General features: G+C 40.5%; 2 protein-coding genes across 2 annotated transcripts; both read right to left on the bottom strand.

Annotated features, from left to right (window-relative positions):
- Window positions 1-3,280: 3,280 nt before the first annotated feature.
- Window positions 3,281-4,712, bottom strand: fgfbp1 (fibroblast growth factor binding protein 1). The gene has a single exon (XM_022738082.1). The coding sequence runs from the start codon at window positions 4,710-4,712 to the stop codon at window positions 4,038-4,040; it is 675 nt and encodes a 224-aa protein (XP_022593803.1). The 3' UTR covers window positions 3,281-4,037.
- A 6,218-nt stretch (window positions 4,713-10,930) lies between these two features.
- fgfbp2 (fibroblast growth factor binding protein 2) lies at window positions 10,931-12,111 on the bottom strand. Its single transcript, XM_022738136.1, has 2 exons — window positions 11,338-12,111; window positions 10,931-11,013 (listed from the first exon to the last, which is right to left on the bottom strand). Exon 1 carries the CDS (start codon window positions 12,109-12,111, stop codon window positions 11,356-11,358), a length of 756 nt encoding a protein of 251 aa, XP_022593857.1. The 3' UTR covers window positions 10,931-11,013; window positions 11,338-11,355.
- Window positions 12,112-15,883: the final 3,772 nt, after the last annotated feature.

Here is a 15,883-nt window from a genome sequence, read left to right as displayed (position 1 = left end):
ATTAAAATATTACAGGGGTTACTGACAGTTTGAGGGTATTTGTCTTGACAGGGCTGCTAGTCTGTTGTACTTACAGGCTTTTCACATCACTGAAAATTGTACAGTGTGAGCTTAAAGGGGCATTCCACCAATTTACATGTCAAAGTCAATTTAGTAGTCATGGGGTGTAACATTCGGACTGTGAAATGCTTTTTGGGGATGTGAAAGAGCTTTTTTGCCTTCACTTGATAGAAGAAATGAGGGGACAGAACAGACGTCAGTATACTCCATCTGCACCCCCTCCCCTCGCACCTTTCCACTGTTGGATTCAGGAGTCTGTATCTGACAATATCCGTAACTTCGACAAACCAACAGTCCCACATTCAAAGCCACTCTCTAAAGATTTTTTTCCTTTTTTACACAGCTATCTCTGTCCACTGAACAACAACTGTGCAACACTATGAATGTCACTATGCCGCCAAGAACACTGCAGAGCTCCTGAGTCACTGCAGGTTTAAGGATTTCTCCTTTATGATGATGGCTTTAAAGTTGAGGTTCAAAGTTTACTCTTGACTTTGGAATAAGCAATGTCCATTTAGTCCATCTACACATTTCCATGACAACTGATGAACTCGGCAGCTCAGTTCCTGCTGTTTGTTCTGTGCGACCATCAGTCTGAAGCCAGTGATGTTCAGTGTACAATGATATAAAAGAGAAGCAAGAGCCAAACCCTTAGAAATGAAGAGCAGGAACCTGTGAATGTTTAGTAATGAGTAACAATGATTTGCCTATTATTGATTAATTGGTTGATTAACTACAAACTCCATCATTTAAAATGCAGTTAGGGTTAAAATCCCAGACAGACTCTGATTTATAGCTCTGCAGTTTCTCCACTCTCTGTCTAAACCAATTATCCCACATCATCCTGATGGTGGAGCTTCTTTTGATCAAAGCCTGCTGGAGCCGAAAGACAAAAGAAATAAACTCACACGATGACTCATAGAGGTGAAGAAGAGGTGGTTGATGCTTACAGCGCAGACCTTTGGATGGTATCCTCATTTCCTTTTTCACCCTTGACCTTTAACCTCTAACTACTTCCTCCCTGACTGTGTGGCGGTGATGGAATGTGTCCTTGAGCTCTGGAGGAGTCAATAAAACAATACGTCTACAAAAATCCCTTTTGTGCCATCAAAGAGAGCGGACGTCCGTTTAAAGATGGAAATTACTCTCAAGCCGGCTTTTTAAGTGTGTGTCTGAGGGGACAAAGAGCAGCAGGTCAGAGGTGACGAAAGGTCAAGAGCAGACAGGAAAAACATAAAAATCCACATCTGGGGTTGCACTTGTTCAGGGATTACACACACACACTGCTCACACATGCAGCTGGATGGTAGCAGTCTTTACTTCCAATCTGGCTATGTGGAAAGGGCAGTTGGCTGCTGTCACTCAGCAAGTAATTAGAGATCGCTGCAGGACAATGGAGGAACAAGCCCTGTATTTGGACACTGTGTACAATTGCTCCACTTTTGTGTATGAAAAATAGAGTCTTTCATCATGAGTATGTGGTACTTTAACCTGAGGGCATGTCAGCAAAAAGTAGTGTAATTCACAAATGATTTAATCTGCCAGAAAGAGTATTCATGACATTAAGTCTGACATGACAGTGAAGTTGTTGTGATTTTGTTTTCCATTTTATCAAACAGATTTGGTATACTATTAACTCCTAAAAGTCTTGTTTTCCCAGAACAGGTACAAAAAATGGCCAGTGTTGTCATCATGCTTTATATGTTCACAGTTTTTTAATGTGTATCTTAAAACAGCAGTCAGGTGCCCATATGTACATTGAAACAGAAACATTGCTCTGGTCCATACTGGCCAGTAAAAGAACCTTTCTTTATGTCTTTCCTATGTAGGTGATTAATGTGAAGCTTCAGCCGTCCGAATGAAACAAGTCAAGTGGATATCTTCCAAAGTTTTGTGTTTATTCTTCCACTGCAGTTCAACAGGGAAACAATGTCTGTGGAACCATAAAGAACTTTTATACTAAAAAGGCTTCTAGATATCCACTTGATCTGTCTAACTCACACGACTGCTGAATACCTCATAATAACTTGATACTTTTGAAGACACTAATGGAGGAATGATTACAAGCAAAACCTGTTCAATCATTCATATGAACACCTGATTGTTTTAAGAGAGTGTTGAAAAACTGTGAACCTATCCTTTAAGAATTATTCATAAAAATAAATTGTTGTCACCATCTTGACACCACTCTCGTTAGAATTCCTATTTCATTACATCAGAAAAAGCACAGACTGTCTGACAAAGCTTTGTACCTTTTCTAATGCGACGCAAAAGTAGTTTTAAAGATGTGTTGTACATTGTGAGTCCTCAGGATGCAGAAATCACAATTGGCTTTCTGGGCTCAGCACCTGCGCAAGACAGATGTGCATTTTTGTTTGCAAACTGATTGTTAGTGTCTTGAGATGAGATATAATAAGGTCGATTTCTGCGCTGAAATGAAGAAAAATGACACTCGCTCATAGAAACTTTCTTAAAACAAGTTGGTTTGTATTGGTTGGAAACAATTTGTTTTTAGAAAACACATTTCTTTAGGACTCAATAAGAGAAAAATGTGATAAAATGGGTATTTTCAGAGTATTTTTTCACATTTACAATCCAGATGTACATTTATCTTATAGGGGTGTTCATACAACCACTGCCTCTCCCCATTCTATTAAAAGTTACATTTCATATTGTTCAAGGCAACAGAGCACATTGTATAAATAGAAAATATTTATTTGTGGTGCATAAATACAGTGGTGCTTATGTGAAACTAGTGGCTGAATGATAAAGTTGACCAGAGGTAGAAGAGCGTACCACTCCACTTTAATCGTAAATCTTCAGTTCTATGTGATAAACATTGGTGGAAGAAGTATTCTGGTTCTTTACTTGAATAAAACAACTAAAAATATTCTATTACAGGGAAAACTTGACTTAACTTTACATGTCTACAAACAAGACATTATGTCAAATCCAAAATTCAAAACTCAGTTTTTTTCTGACATTGTAAACAATCTCTTGATTGCAGGCAGCTACTTTCAGTGTTTGTATCTGTGTTTAGCGATCCTGTTAGGAAAGTGGTGACATGGGCACTGGCTGCATGGCTTCAGAGCACAGAACACACTCAGTGGCAGAAACTAGTTGATTCAGTTCAAAGTTTATCACTTTAGTCCAAGTCAATATTATAAAAAATCTCCACTGTGTTCCGTCTCTCTGTTTGTGTATGTGTGTACCTGTTGTGTACAACATGTCTTGACATTTTTAAATAAATGTCAAAAAGAAAATTTACTGAAGTAAAAATACATAAGATTCAAGTATCAAAACTAGAAGTACTCATTATGTGGAATGGTCACTTCAGGAGTGTTAAATTATATACTGTATTAAATTACTGCATTATTATTACTATTGCATTGATGTGTGAGGAGAATTTTAATGTGTAAAGCTAATTTCGTCTGCTTTACATACTGTTGGGTAGTTTAATATGTAAAATGCATCATATTTTATAATCTCATTACATATAAATTTGGATGAACATTTTAATCTGAAAAGAAACTACATCTTTATGAACAACTACAGCTGACAGATACTTGTAGTGGAGGAAAACGTACAATATTTACCTCTGAAATGGAGACGAATAGATGTTTAAAGTAGCATATGAAATACTGGAGTAAGGTAGGCCTGTAAATACCTCAAAAAATGTTCTACCCCAGCAACTGAATTTAGCTACTTCCCACAACTGGTGATAAATTACTGCATTTAACGGAAATAAAATCCTCACTTTAGATTCATAAACATGACTGTATATAAAAATAAACACCTGATAAATAAGCACACCTGCGGGACTAATGTAAAACCTGAAATATTGGTGTATGTGGTAACTGGAAAGCGTGGAGTTGAGAGAATATTACTGATTCAAAATTAAACATTTGTTGACATATGCCTAATATAAATCCTATATTCAGTCTGATCAAGTCCACTTCCCCTCGTGGGATCTGAAGCTAACAGTCTTCACCCTGCAGCATGGAGAAAAAGAAAGAGCACACACTGGCCCACGAGCTGTTGCAATACTCTTCTGCCGTTTTCCGGTGGTCCGCGCGCCCTGTGCAGGCTGTCGGCCCGGCGGAGGTGGAGCGAGTCGGCAGCGGCGGAGGGGTCTCCGGGTCTCCTGACTGAGCGGAGATCACGGAGCTGGTGATGTCCAGCTTGAAGTGCGCATCCCGGGGCGCGCGCTTACACATGCCAGCCTTCACCAGCGCGCGTTCATCCTTACACACTTTGCCTTGCAGCCTTTTGATCGCGCGGGCCACTTGTTTCCAGAAGCCCTTGGGGTCGGACCCGTAGCCCCGGCAGCTCTGAGGTTTAGCGGTGTATTCACACTCCATATCGGTGATCCCGCCTTTGACGCGCGCCTTCGGGTCCTCACATTTGACCGACAGTCTCACCGTGTCCCCCATGTCTCTCGCTCCCCACGTGCACTGCATCTCGTCCTTGAGGGAGAATTTCCCCCGCCCGGTCGCTGCACCCTTGTTCCCGCTCCTCTGCGCTCTGCCAGTGGTTGGGACCACGGTCTTGTCTGCTCCACGCGTCTTGTTGCGCGCACCGGAGGACAGAGAGACCTGCTGCCCGAGGAAGGCCAACAGCAGCCAGGGAGCGAAAGTTCTCAGCAGCAACATGTTGTCTTTTAGAAGACAATTTATTCACTGAAAGGACACAGGATGTCAAAACTGATTAAAATTAGTTGTTGGGTGTTCACAAAAATTAAAGACGGCATCCAGAAAAATAAAAGCTGTTCATATTGTCAATCTGTTATTTTATTAATTATTATTAATAATGTTAATTATTAAAGAATTTTTCTAGCGGACAAAGGGTTTTTATCCAAACCTGGACACTCTGTTACGCATATAAATTCACAGGCTGCAATTAAAACTGCTATAAATCCAGAGTCTGTTGTTAAAAAGTAAGTAGGCCATACCACAGTACACTAGCTATACAAACACTACATACAAAGAAGAAAGTCAAATATAATGAGTCTTATGAGAGTCTTAATGAGACTTCACTTACCGACAATGACAAGTGTTGTCGTGCCTAAAGCTTCTTTTTGTGGCTGTCTGTCGTCCCGCACATGGCTTTCATACATATGTCTAGATGCTGCGGCACGCCCACCATTCCCCTCCCAAAGCGCGCACACACACACACACACACACACACACACACACACACACACAACTCCCGCCCTCTACAGCTCAACTGAAGATCAAAGACACTATAAACTAAAACTGATGATGGATTTGCGTGTCTTCACACACTGTGGGGGTCTATTCTAAAGAACTTTAACAAGACAAATTACCACATTATAACTCAGCATCGCATCCCCCACACACAAGCACACAGTAAGCCATGCTAACGTTTAACATGATTATGATTGACGAAGTGCACCAAGTCTCTACAGTTAGTCTACATTAATAGATCCATATATGTCAATTTTGTATATTACACATATGTGATTGAAAGAGTTAAAACGGTCCATTTAATGTCTGTTCCAGAGCTTTTGATTATATCACCCAGGATTGAGCCCTTTTTAAAGAATAAACCTTCAATCTCAAGTTTTTCACCAACACATGACCAAGATTTAAGTTTTATCATCTACATAATTCTGCAACGAACAGTCGATTAGTCGACTAATTGGCAACTTTTCCTTTCAATCCCAATTATTTCCAACATTTTAGAAGTATGGTTTTGTATTCAAAATGAGCATCAAACATCATACAGACAAGATAAATAAATCAACATTTAAGTTCATTCAACTTGCAATGATGATTAATTGTTTCCGTCCTTTTTCAAGCAAAAATATCAAAAATTCTTTGGCTGTAGCTTGTTAAATGTCAGGATCTGTTGCCTATATTATATAGCAGATTAATCGATTATGAAAATAATCATTAGTTTCAGCTCTATATAATTCCATTACAACAGACTCCTTTTGCTGAGGAAGACAGTGTTATACAATCAAAATAAAAAAATAAAAAATGGAACATTTTGGTGACATTATTTTGGCAGCTATGGCCCAGAAAGCAGTTAGTGACACAGACATGTAGATTTGCTGTATACATAGATTGCTATAGGAAGACACCCAAATATTTTGTTCTGTAAAGTGGTTGTTAGGGTTTGGTTGGTGTGTCAAAGCTGGACAGAATGAAAAACTGATTTTGTCAGTAGAATCTTTAAATGTAGTGAATGAATAATTTAATGCAGTGTTTTAAGGATACAGCTTAAAAGATTTTTTTGGGCTTGTCATTGTAGGAAAAGCATAGGTGTTACTGATAACATTAACAGTGGCTATTTAAGTGTCCCAGGAAGTCATGACCCTGAAACTGAAGCAGCTAAATAGTTCAGCCATCAATGATTTTATCATTTACACCTGTGCTTTTCTTCTATTTTGACATGTCAAAATAAAAAAAGCATTCATTCAGTTATAAAAAGTTCTGAAAATTTACATTATTTTTGATGGTACAACAGATGCTTTGTCATGTGTTTTTATTATGACATTGACCTCAGTTCTGAATGCCTTTATTATCTTTTCAGTAGTAACACATTTACCATGTCAGCTCCTTCTGTCCCTATAAACTCTCTGGTCCTCTTTACTCCATTGATTTCCTCCTGACATTAACTCTGTGAGGTCCTTGTACTAAACTCAGAATAGAAGAGAGTAAAAGTCTTCATGTTTGTTGGCAGACTCGGGCTTACGTATAGGCTGTTTCCTACAACAAACATCTCTCTATTGGTTTGTTCTGGTTAATATTTGCTGACTTTCTATGCATTAATTTCTGTCTTTGTTTAGCATGGTTTAAACTGTGATTACCCCACATGCATGGTGTCATTACTTCAGCATAAACTCAGGTATTAGTATGACTTCTTATTTTGTCATTAAGTAAGTATGAAGCTGCCAGACACCAAAAATACAATACAAAAATGACACAGATGCCTATAAAACTTTAGGGATAACAACTCAATACATTACTTCAGAACAGGTAAAGCTTGACAAAATATTGGTTTTTGCTATATACAGACCCAAATCCAGCAGAAAAACATAAGAAATTAAATACAGTTCACATGTAAGGTGATCGCATCACAACTCATGGGAAACTGTTTCATTAACTACTCTTTTTGAAAGGTTGAATCATACAGGGGTTTCTACACAGCTTTGTGGACATCTACCTCTAGTAGAAATCAGATATTATTTGGCGATAAAGACAAAGCGTTTTTGCAGACAAAAGAGAGAGAAGCTGCATGCTTAGATGAACAGAGCTAAAGGAATGTAAGGTTATGCAAATAGCATTTTATTTTTTGCAAGAAACTGCAGAAAATAAGTGATGGTGCAGAGTGTACTTCACTGGAGTCCAGATGGAAACCCGCCATACAACACAAACCAAAATGTAGGCTTCAGCCTTGTGTTAGCTGTTGAGGCATACTTAATGCTTAAACTTAATGCTAAACCATGCAATTTTAAATGAAATCTTTTTAATATTGCAAATTTTTTGAAGTGTGTTTCGGTGCTATGAAGCTGACCTGAATATCACTTACAACACACAACTACTTCTATGAGGGTAAGTTAATAAATCCACCCCACCCTGTCATCACGTTTCACTCCTGTAATGATGCAACTACCTGCAGGTAGGAGCAAAGACTTTGTGATAACAAGGAAGGAGCCCTATAAGGCTCATGTTGGCACAGGTCCAACAAGCTTACAAGTTACAGCAGTTTATCTCTGTGAGTCACTGTGTCGGAAATAGAAGTAGAGGATTTACAGTAGCAGGGAAGGTGTGTGTGTGTGTGTGTGTGTGTGTGTGTGTGTTTGTGTTTGTGTGTGCATATACGTATATGACAGACATTAAGAGGAGACAGAGTGAGATGGAGAGAAAGAAAAGTATGAAGCTTTTCAGTACAGGGACTGTTTCTTCTCTGCTGAGCAGCACCACCTTGTGTTTTCTAGAGGTTACTGACTGATGAAGATGTGTATTGATCCTGTGAATGACAACAGGAAACAACATATGTCTAGATAGGCCTGTTTGCAATACATTTAATTTTAGCTTCAATTTTTGTAATTCATTCTAATTGTCAGTGATTGAAGGCTAACAGAATTACAGCTGTGTATCTTAATATTTCTTTGACAAAAATTATTCATATTCAGATATATTTTGTGTTTTACTGCTGGACAACAGAGCAGGCTGGATGAGGTGTTCAAAGGTCATAATAATTGGGAATTACATTAGCTTAATTGATATTTACATTTATATTTACAGTAAATTTGCGAAAAAATTTCTGTAAACAAGAACTTCAGCCTGTGTCACACCAGATTTGGCTTAAAGGCCACTGTTTGCCTACCACCACCACCATCACCACATGTGATAAAAAGGACGGACCTCACGTTATGGTTAATGTGCATAAGACATATACTTTACTCTTTTTGAGCTCACAGTAAAATTTGTGTATATTGTTTTCTTTATTTTACCAAAGTAAAAGTGGATGAAAAAGTTCTGTAGACGATCTTCACTGCCATTAGATGTCGCACTAGACCACCAGTATCTCGGACCAAAACAAATGCTTCGCCGGCCACAACTCCGGCTTCCGTTAGGCCACAACCCCTCCACTCCCCTCCCGTCACATGCTCAGTCAGCAAGCTGTTAAGAAGCCCAGTGAAAGGAACCACCAAACACACAACAAGAAACATAACTTAATAATCTTATCCCCATGTACACGAGAGCCAACAAAACACAATCCAGCCACAACCGTTAGCCCGCGCTAGCATTGCCGTGATATTCTCCACAGTTATGCTAGCAGTAAGCCGGCTAGCGTTAGCAACATTTGCCGTATACGTAAGTTAGCTAACGTTACCATGCCTACTGCAGCCGGTTGCTAGTTAAAACAGACATGTAACCTTATGTAGCCACCAAGTTACTTACACATAGAGGAGAAGACAAGCCAGTTCCGAGTCAAGCTGGAGCCATTGAGCAGCTTTTCGGGTTCTCCACCTCGGTAATGCCAGACCAGTATTAGCTCCATGGTCGGTTTGAGAGAGAAATTCAGCCTTGGACTCATCTGCCGCGACTGCCCGCAGGAATGCCACTGACGGATCCGGGGAAAACTTTAAAAAATATCACTGAGGTTTTAAAGGGCCACCTGCTGATTTGGGAGTCCCCATGACCAGCCCGCCGAAGGTAAGCCGGAGGCGTGGCGGACGAAGCGTTTGTTTTGGTCTGAGCTGCTGGTGGTCTAGTCCGACATCTAGTGGCAGTGACGATCGTTTACAGAACATATAATTAATTTTTTAATTTAATTTTTTTTCTTCTGATTTTGTTATATTTTCTGCTGCATATCCAAGAAGTCTGATCACATTTATACACATTTATCACATATATCCTGATGTCTTTGCATTGGCTACCAATATAAGCCAGAGCTGACTGACCTGAGAGGCCTTAGTCAGATTTGCTCCCCCTTCTTATCCAGTCTGATTACTTCATCACTTCCTTTCTGCTCTAAGTGAAAACTCTTTGGGGCTAGAGGCTTTGCTCATTGAGCCCTCCACATTTGGAATAAGCATCTGTTTCAAGTTCAGGAGCTGGAATCTGAACTTTTTTACCCCCTAGATTCCCCCCCTAGATTCATTGGGTATGCAAATACCCAACTGAGTTCAAGTTCGTCATTGTTGTACTGACATGATTTAACTGAGGCAACTGGATTTCTGCCTCTGTGCGTGTCCTTAAGTGCACATAGTGGACCTACACTTTGTGTCTGTTGTTTAGTTCAATTTGTGTGTGCAGAGACTCCTCAGGTGATGTTGCGCTGTAAAATAGACAGAAAGTTCAATAAAGACGTCTCTTTGTCAGAAATGTTATTCTTTATTTGTTTTGCTGTTGAGATGCCGAGCTCAGTGTGTGTGACTTTCTAGAGCTGTCACAGAAATGTACAACGGCTTACTTAAGCTCCTGACATGAATTGTTGCATTTGAATATTGGATAGTTGGATGTACATGGATTTCACATCTTCTTATGCACCATGTATGGAGAGTTTAAATGTCGGCTCCATAAACTGATTTCATGAACTACTCTTTTACTTAAATATACAGACAATTTTATACACACCCTAATATTGTTGGCATTTTTGGAAACTTTCAAATCACCATCATAAATTTAAATGTAGTTCTGTGTATTTTAACAATAATTGGCCTCACAGTGTAGGTCTGTAATGCCAGATCAACTGCTTGCTAAGGGATTAAATGATTTAAAGAAGTGGCTGAAGTGACTGTGACGCCAGTAAAAATGATTTGTATCTTCCCTCATCATCCACAAGTGTGTGTTTGTGTTTGAGTGTGTGTTAACAACACTGGTGCTGCAGCCACTCTTTGGCTTCGACCTCCACACAGACCTCCTCTGTTCCTACACACGGTAGCTCTTAAGACTCGATTCATCAGCTCATACAAAGAAGTGTTTAGCTCTGCTCAGACGCCTTCTGGGACCGAACCCTATTATCTTTACTGCAGTTTGTGTCTGTACGTTAACAACTTCCTGAGCCAGGCAGCAGACATGTTGTTACAGCCGGCGATGAAAAGAAACAAGGACTCCTTTGAATGAGTAAGTGTGACAACTCACTGCTTGTTTCACCTCAGAAGAAGGAACAGAACGACACAGGAGTAGAGGAGACGTCACCAGTCTGACTTTATTCTTCTTATCAAAAAATGTTGTTGAAACATTTTACATCATATACAAACAGAATCACATGCCTGCCATTTTTCCCTTTGCCTTGCTGTGTGTATTACAGATTTAAAAATGACATGTTTACCACATGACAGCACAAGCAGTCATCTGCTAACTGTACACATGTGTAGTTCGAGTGTTTTTGGCTCAGTCAAAAAGGTGACTCCAGAGGCTCCCACACAGATCCTGGAGAATTCTGACCAGGTCCATCACTGGTGTTTCCAACCTTAAACAACAAACACAAAAAAAGAATTTTTAGAATAAATTCAGGATAAAGTTTGTTTATTTTGTGAACGGGCAGGCTGCACAGAGATTTAGTCCTCCGTAAACTTAGAGACTTTAAATTTGAGTTGATTTAACTGACAGTTTGTCTTTAAAAAATATCTGTGTCGATTGTATTTTGTATTCTGGATTTACACTCATTCTCTGTTTAACATTCTTGTCTTTTTCAGTCTTTTTTATTCTAACTTTTTCAATCTTCCTCTTTCTATTCTTCTTCTGTAATTTCTGTAACTTTCCTTTTCCTATCTGTCATTTTTCCATCACTCACCTGTGTCTGAGTATCATCTCAGTTTTGGAACCAGCTGATGACGTAGGTGCAGATGCCCTGGAAGCTCTTCCAGCAGTACTCTGAGGCGATGCGGGAGGCTTTGGAGTCAGGCTGCTCTGTGGGACGAGTAGTGGTCTTCCCAGGCTTGGGGGTAGTTTTCCTGGTCTGGGGGCCCTTGCCTGGCTGGGGCTTGACGGGCTGCTGAGGCTGGGGCTTGACGGGTTTAGGAGTAGTGACGGGCTTGGTCTGGGCTGGCACCACAGGTTTGCGTGGCTCCTGCACAGGCTTGGAGGGCTTGGGGGTGGTGGTCTTGGGCCAGGAGGCCAGGAAGGTCATCTGTGCCTCGTCGGGGTATTTCTTACACATCTGTGTGCGGTAGACTTTGGGTCCCTGGCAGGCGTGGCTCAGCTTCCTCAACTCCCACATCATCTGGGTGAAGTAGTGGCGAGGGTTGAGGTTGTAGGCGCGGCAGAGGTTGGGTTTTCCCTGGAAGTCGCAGTAGTAGGAGCGTCCTGGGGTCTGGCCCTGGCTAGGACCTTTGCAGGAGACACGCAGGCGAGTATAGTCACCGGCTCCGGACACCACCATGGTACAGGAATCCTTGGTCTTGGTGGTGAATTTGATGGACTCGTCCCAGATGCTTCGTTCTTGCTGCTGCTGTTGCTGCTGCTGCTGCTGCTGCTTGTTGTCATTGCTGCTGTTGTTCGTCTGAGCATTTGACACAAAAACAGTTGCTGCTAGAACCAGCAGCAACACTCTCATCCTGGCTCTCATGGTGGTGTGTCAGTGATGGACGGGCGTAGGTATGGGATCATGTGTATGGATGTGTCTGCACAGAAGGTTAAGGTGTGGAAGGGTCGAAGGCATCTGAGTTTGGCTTTATAAGGCTGAAGCTTACAAAGAAGGTATTATTCAGGTGAAGTGAGGGACTCAAACACCGCCTCCAGCACTGACCCCTCCCTCACATGTGCACACGCACACACACACACACACACACACCAACTACATGGGGCTTGTGTGGTGTGCTCAAAACTAAAAAAGTGATGGACGGGATGGATGGATGGAAGGAGGGGGAAAACATAAACTGAGGAAGGAAGAGGGGAGAGGGTCATTGGATCTGTGGGAGCTGAGGAGGGGGAGGAGAGTTACAAGACTGAAGGAGGGTTCACACATGAAGCCAAAGGTTGTGAAAAAGAGTGGTAAGACATTACATAATCTCACATAAGAGGGTCTTTGACTATTGATGAGGGGGAGAGGTGGGGGAGAAAACCGTGGGTCCAGAGCCATATTTGCAGCCCAGGGTTATTTGCTGAAGGTTTAAAGTTGATCTGTGACCCTGTAAAAATAAAAAAACCTCATCATGTTCTTCTACAGATGCAGAGGTTGACTTTTTCAAGACTTTTGTTGTTGTACTACAAACTATTGCTGTGCAGCCAAACTTTGTTCAAACTCACAGAACTTCACAGATTTTCCAAAAGTGCCAAATTTTGTCAGACTGAATGTTGAATGCAAATAAGAAAATATTACACTGTGCACTAAAATATTGACTGACAGTCTTGGGTTTGAATACTGGACTCAATGGGCTGTATCAGAATATCTTCCTGTATATGTGCAATAAAAATTTGTTTTGTAATGTGATATAATTTGAAAATATCTTGTCACACAATTACTTCTTCTCTTTTATTGCAAAGCGTTGTTTTATCCAGATGGTTAGTGGAGAATATAATGACAATGCATTAGAGGAACAAACAAGGGCAAGGTTATGGCGAGTAATATTAGCTGATATTATCGACATTGATTCATGAAATTACTGAGTGAGTTCATTGACTCTATGTCTCTTCTTGACTTACGCTACTGTTAAACTGTTTAAGCATTATCCCGTAAATCCCGAAATCTCCCGAGCAAAGACTGAACTCATTAAAGGCTAAATACATAACTGAATACATGTATACACTGCGGTGGTGTCCAGTGTCATTTCATAGCTCTAACCAGGCCTGACTGAACTCCACAGTGAGTTTGAACTGAACAGAGAAACACATGCTGCCTTTTAAGAGACTTAAATATTCCATATGGATCGGCTGAGAGGAAGAGGAGAGTTGCACACATAGTCTGCTACTGTGTAAAGTATGTGTACAAATACACACATGCCCTCAGTACATTCAGGAAGTTTTATTTTTTATAGCCATCAACTTGGTAGGAAAGAGAAAAAGTTGCCCCCCCCATGTGAGAAGTGTGTTTATGTTGTCTGGAACAGATGTTCTCCACAATTAAGTAAGTGTAGTCGTCTGCCGATAGGTTGCAACTGTGTCACGCCACCTCAACCACTGCTAAGCCCCCCCACCACTCCCTGCAAACCTGCCCCCCAAAACAGACCTGAACCATTTCAACATGAATGATCACAGGTGTACTGTGTTTTGGCAGATGGGCTCCTCTTTCACTTAAACCTGTGGCTCAGAGCTTATGTAAAGTTTAAATTGTAGGTGGTTTATGACCCCTCAACAAAAAAAAGCTTCCCGAATTTCCTCAGTGGGTGTGTTTCTTTGCTTTGGTATGTGAGCCAGACAACAGTGGTTCATGAATCCTGTGTTTAATGGAAGAAAAGCAAAGCAGACACTTAGTGGACGGAAGTTTTTATTCACAGATTTGCGCCCTCACCATAAACTCCAGCTGTTTTTTGTGTGTGTGCGTATGTATGTGTGTGTGTGTGTTTTCCTCCATTTGATCTCTGACGAAGACACAGAGGCTTCTGGGAGTTTTATTTCTCAAACCACATGATGGCGAAAAAAAACCAAACAAAACCTCTGACAACACAATCAACTAGGCCCTCACTAATGGTCTGGCGAGAAGTGCCTTAGACACAATTTTTTGTTTGTTAGCTGTCTTAACACCTTGTAAGGGTAATATGTATGTAGCTTATGTGTGTGTTGAATCGCTTGAAACACTGCCTCTTACAGTAGCATGAACCAGTATAAACTCTGGACTAATCTCTTCATGTCTCAAAGATTTGAATACTGAGCAGCTTTTCTCGGTCAGTGTTTGAAGGAATAGTTTGACATTTTGTGAAATACCTTGTTTTGCATCCTTCCCAAGAGTTTGCTGAGAAGATGAATAGCACCTTCATCTGTGTATGAAGCTACAGTGTAGAGACTGTTTGCTTAGCTTAGAACAAAGACCAGAGACAGGGGTAAACACCTGATCTGGTGCTGTTTTAAGATGAACATAATTGGCCCAAAGCCTAGCAATTTACACTTTCTACATTTACATTTACTCATTTGGCAGACGCTTTTATCCAGAGCGACTGACAAGTGAGGGACAACACTAAAGCTTCAGTGCAACAGGAAACGTTGGCATAAGAACAAAGTACTACATCTTTTTAATAAGTGCAAAGAGATCAAGTAAAACTTTCTATCTTGTGTCTTTAATACGTACATAATCCAAAACTGTAAAACCACAAACTGACACTTTAGCCATGCTAACAGCATAGCTATATGGATGGCAATGTTAGCCTGACTTTGGTCATTTCCTCACTCAAGCTACGCTAACTGGCTGCTGATATTTAACACACAGATGTGAGAGTGGCATCTTCTCATCAAACTCTTGGAAACAAAGCAGAGAAGTATATTTTCCACAATGTAAAACTTATTCTTGAACATCTACCTGGTCAGTGCAAACCTGTAGACAAAATGATGCAAGCTACATTACAAATATTCACCAAGCAAAGAAATGAAGAAAAAAAAGAAAGAAAAGAAATGAACTACTCCTACAAAAAAAAACCTACGTACATGTTATAAAACAAACATTAACAAAAATATAAAACTTTCAAAAGTTTTGAAAGCGTAAAAAATGTACACTTGTGTCACCAAGTTAAAACTGATGATGTAAATACAAATTCATTCTCTATATGTAAAACTAACTATGCAGGAAAAATTTTCTGACATCTGATAAAGTACAGCATGAAACACTAGAAGGACTGCTGTGGTGCTGCTGACTGGATGCTGGGATGTATGAGATAAATTACAGTTGGCTGGCATCAGAGGTCTTTGTCAAATGGCTTGAAGGGGTAACGGGGGGGGGGGGGCCTCACACAGTTCCTGATTGTTGTCATTCTTCCATTTTGTCCTTGGAAGTGTTACAAGATCTGAGTAGGGAAGATGGAAAGTCCAGTGGTCCTGGAAAAGAGAAAGGCCATGTCAGAAATAACCCGCGCTCTGTCCTGCAGTGGGTTTTCTTTTTTTACTGAGTGACGATGAGAAAAAGAATAAACAGAAGAACATTTACCATGAGGAAAAGCTCAGTTCCAGTTCTCTTGTCCGCTGCAGAGAAAGAAAAAATAAAATCAGCTCTGGGTTTATCAACAGCTTTATTTTCCCCCAGGCTTAAGACCCAGAGGCTTTTCTAGAAAAGCCAGCGCGTTAGTTTGACTCAAAGGCAAATAAAAACTCAGTAGTATGACCCTTTTTGATTCCTGCCTTTAACATTTATCAAGGTTGTAGATGGATAGAGCAAACACAAATTCCAGATGAAATCTGTGCTACATCTGCAACAT

The sequence above is a fragment of the Seriola dumerili genome, unplaced genomic scaffold (assembly GCF_002260705.1).
Source record: "Seriola dumerili isolate Sdu_G_001 unplaced genomic scaffold, Sdu_1.0 BDQW01000035.1, whole genome shotgun sequence".
Taxonomy (NCBI): domain Eukaryota; kingdom Metazoa; phylum Chordata; class Actinopteri; order Carangiformes; family Carangidae; genus Seriola; species Seriola dumerili.
Note: the sequence above shows the minus strand (reverse complement) of the source record. Positions and strands in the feature narration are given on the sequence as shown.

Coding starts and splice junctions, on each gene's coding strand:
- fgfbp1 (XM_022738082.1), bottom strand. CDS start 4,712: ATGTTGCTGCTGAGAACTTTCGCTCCCTGGCTGCTGTTGGCCTTCCTC.
- fgfbp2 (XM_022738136.1), bottom strand. CDS start 12,111: ATGAGAGCCAGGATGAGAGTGTTGCTGCTGGTTCTAGCAGCAACTGTT.